Genomic DNA, 2,500 nt, shown 5'->3' with positions numbered 1-2,500 from the left:
AGTCAAATATGGACAATGCTGGGTCTTTGCTGGAGTCATGTGCACTGGTAATATATATATAGAAATATACGTACAGTATTAAGACATAGATATTAAAAGTACTATGTAGTTAATTTTCTTATGCATTTATTAGAGATGAGCGAATGTTTGAAACTTGAATTAACCAAAGTCACCGAATATTTCTGCATAATTAAATTAAATCGATTAGTTGAAAATTACAAGAATTCGAAGGCATCAAATTTCCCTAAAAACATTCTTAAAAGACTGTAACACAAACACAGAATTAGTAAGTTTTAGTAACTTACAAATGCCCAGCATAAATAAGTACACTTCAACAGATTTGTCAGAAAACCTTTAGTTTCTTTTCAGAATCAACAATTTCCATGAGATATCATACTACAAAATACTCACACAAATGTTGGCCACTGACTGCAAAAAAGATTTGTCATTTTGAAGGCCAAAAAAAAAAATCCTGACAAATTCACTCAAGACCACAATACAACAATTAGTATATCCTAATGAAAGTCTTAGGAGAAAAACTAAAGTTTAGATTATTAAATTCAAATTAACAAGAGTTCAGTCACAACATTAAGTCTCATTAGTCATTAAACAGGTGTCCAGCAGACAGTTGACAGCAAAAGAATATTACTAAAAGAGAATCTGTCAGCATGATTTTGTAATGTAAAATAAAGACAAAAGACCTGGCAGTAATAAAGCTGTAATACTGATTACGGTAAATTCATATCTTTGGGGAAGAAATCCGCTTTGTTGTTCTTCTTTATTCAGCATTTGAAGATTCTTCAACCCTTGTTTGCCTCCGGTCTTTGAATGATAAGTCACTGCTTTTTCGGGCAGGCGGAGGGTCCAGGGAATCACAGAAAGGGAGAAGATCACCAAGTGATACTGTCAGGCCCCTGTGCATTGACATCTAATTAGCAGACAACTTCAATTGGCAATTAAGGAAGAACATTACAGTCCTGAATTTACATTACATTGCAAAATAATGCTAACATGTTCTCTTTAACAAAGAAAACTCATTCCCATTTCATGCTGTCAGAAATGGCACCACATGGAAGAGAAATGGTGCATGACCTGAGTAAGAAAATAATTTCTTTACACCCGGAAGGTGACCGCTACAGGAAGATCAGCAAAGCTTTACATAGCAGTCAGAATATTGAATACTGTGATGGTCTCATAACTCCATTTTATACAGTCCCAGAGAGTCTTCATATTTTTCAGCATGGGCCCTGGAATATTGTAAGTGGGCTTTTTGTGTAGGGGCTTTAAGAGAGACTTCCTTCATGGATGAAAACCATGCATGCCATTTCTCTGCAGTTTACACATAGTGTGTCATGGAAAACACTCTCCCTGATATGGCTTTCTACTTTAGTTAGGGTAGATCTATGCTGCTGTAGTTCTGTACCCTGTTAACACAACTGATTGGTCAGATGCTGAACCACCACCAATCAAATATTGATGACCCACTTTAAGGATAGGTTATCAATAACAAAATAGTGGAAACAAGTTTAATATCTGGCTGTCTTCAGCTACCACATGAGAAAGCTTAGGTACTTACTGTATACTGTTGTACATCAAGAGTGCACAACCTTTTTGGGCCTGCAGGCCGCATTGTGAGATTCTGCTGCACTTTGTTCACTGTGTACATTGTATGTATGGTGCTACTATCTATACAGTTTGAATTATAAAATGTAGTGACAGATTCAATTTAAAGAGTAATGATAAAAAATATGATGTTTCTCTCTTTTATTTTTTTTTCTAGTTCTCCGATGCTTGGGAATACCAACTAGAGTAATCACAAATTTTGCTTCAGCTCATGACAAGGATTCAAATCTGACTGTCGATAGTGTCTATACTAAAAAAGGAAAATCAATGAGTGAAGACACACTGTGGTATGGAAAGTTTTCTTTTTTTTCCTCTTTCTGCTGGTGTGGTACGTGCAGACGGCATGAAAGTGTTGCTGCCAGCTGACGCCATATCATGAAAAACTTACATTCAAGTCAATAATGAAAATAAATTATTCTGCTATAGCCAATATTTCACATTACATAGAAGTGTGTATACAAGTACAACATCAATTCCAAAATAAGTTGGGACACTGTGTAAAATGTAAAGGAAACAAGAATGCAATGATTTGAAAATCTCTTATAGCCATATTTTATTCACAACATAACCTAGGACACAGATCAGAAGTTTAACCCCTTTACCTCCAAGGGTGGTTTGCACGTTAATGACCAGGCCAATTTTTACAATTTTGACCACTGTCCCTTTATGAGATAATAAATCTGGAACGCTTCCATGGATCCTGGTGATTCTGACATTGTTTTCTTGTGACATATTGTACTTCATGTTAGTAGTAAAATTTCATTCATGTAACTTGCATTTATTTGTGAAGAAAGCAGAAATTTGGTGAAAATTTCGCAATTTTCCAACTTTGAATTTTTATGCCCTTAAATCACAGAGATATGGCACACAAAAAACT

General features: G+C 35.2%; 1 protein-coding gene across 1 annotated transcript in view; it reads left to right on the top strand.

Annotated features, from left to right (window-relative positions):
- Positions 1-2,500, top strand: part of LOC141059014 (protein-glutamine gamma-glutamyltransferase E-like) — a 37,835-nt gene that overhangs the window by 13,663 nt on the left and 21,672 nt on the right. The window contains exons 6-7 of the mRNA XM_073555223.1: positions 1-47; positions 1,781-1,910. The exon at positions 1-47 is cut by the window's left edge and continues 131 nt beyond it. Coding sequence (XP_073411324.1) covers positions 1-47; positions 1,781-1,910 — 177 coding nt within the window. The remainder of the gene's footprint in view (positions 48-1,780; positions 1,911-2,500) is intronic.

Source organism: Dendrobates tinctorius, unplaced genomic scaffold (assembly GCF_039654945.1).
Source record: "Dendrobates tinctorius isolate UK_male_01 unplaced genomic scaffold, ASM3965494v1 ptg000223l, whole genome shotgun sequence".
Classification (NCBI taxonomy): domain Eukaryota; kingdom Metazoa; phylum Chordata; class Amphibia; order Anura; family Dendrobatidae; genus Dendrobates; species Dendrobates tinctorius.
Note: the sequence above shows the minus strand (reverse complement) of the source record. Positions and strands in the feature narration are given on the sequence as shown.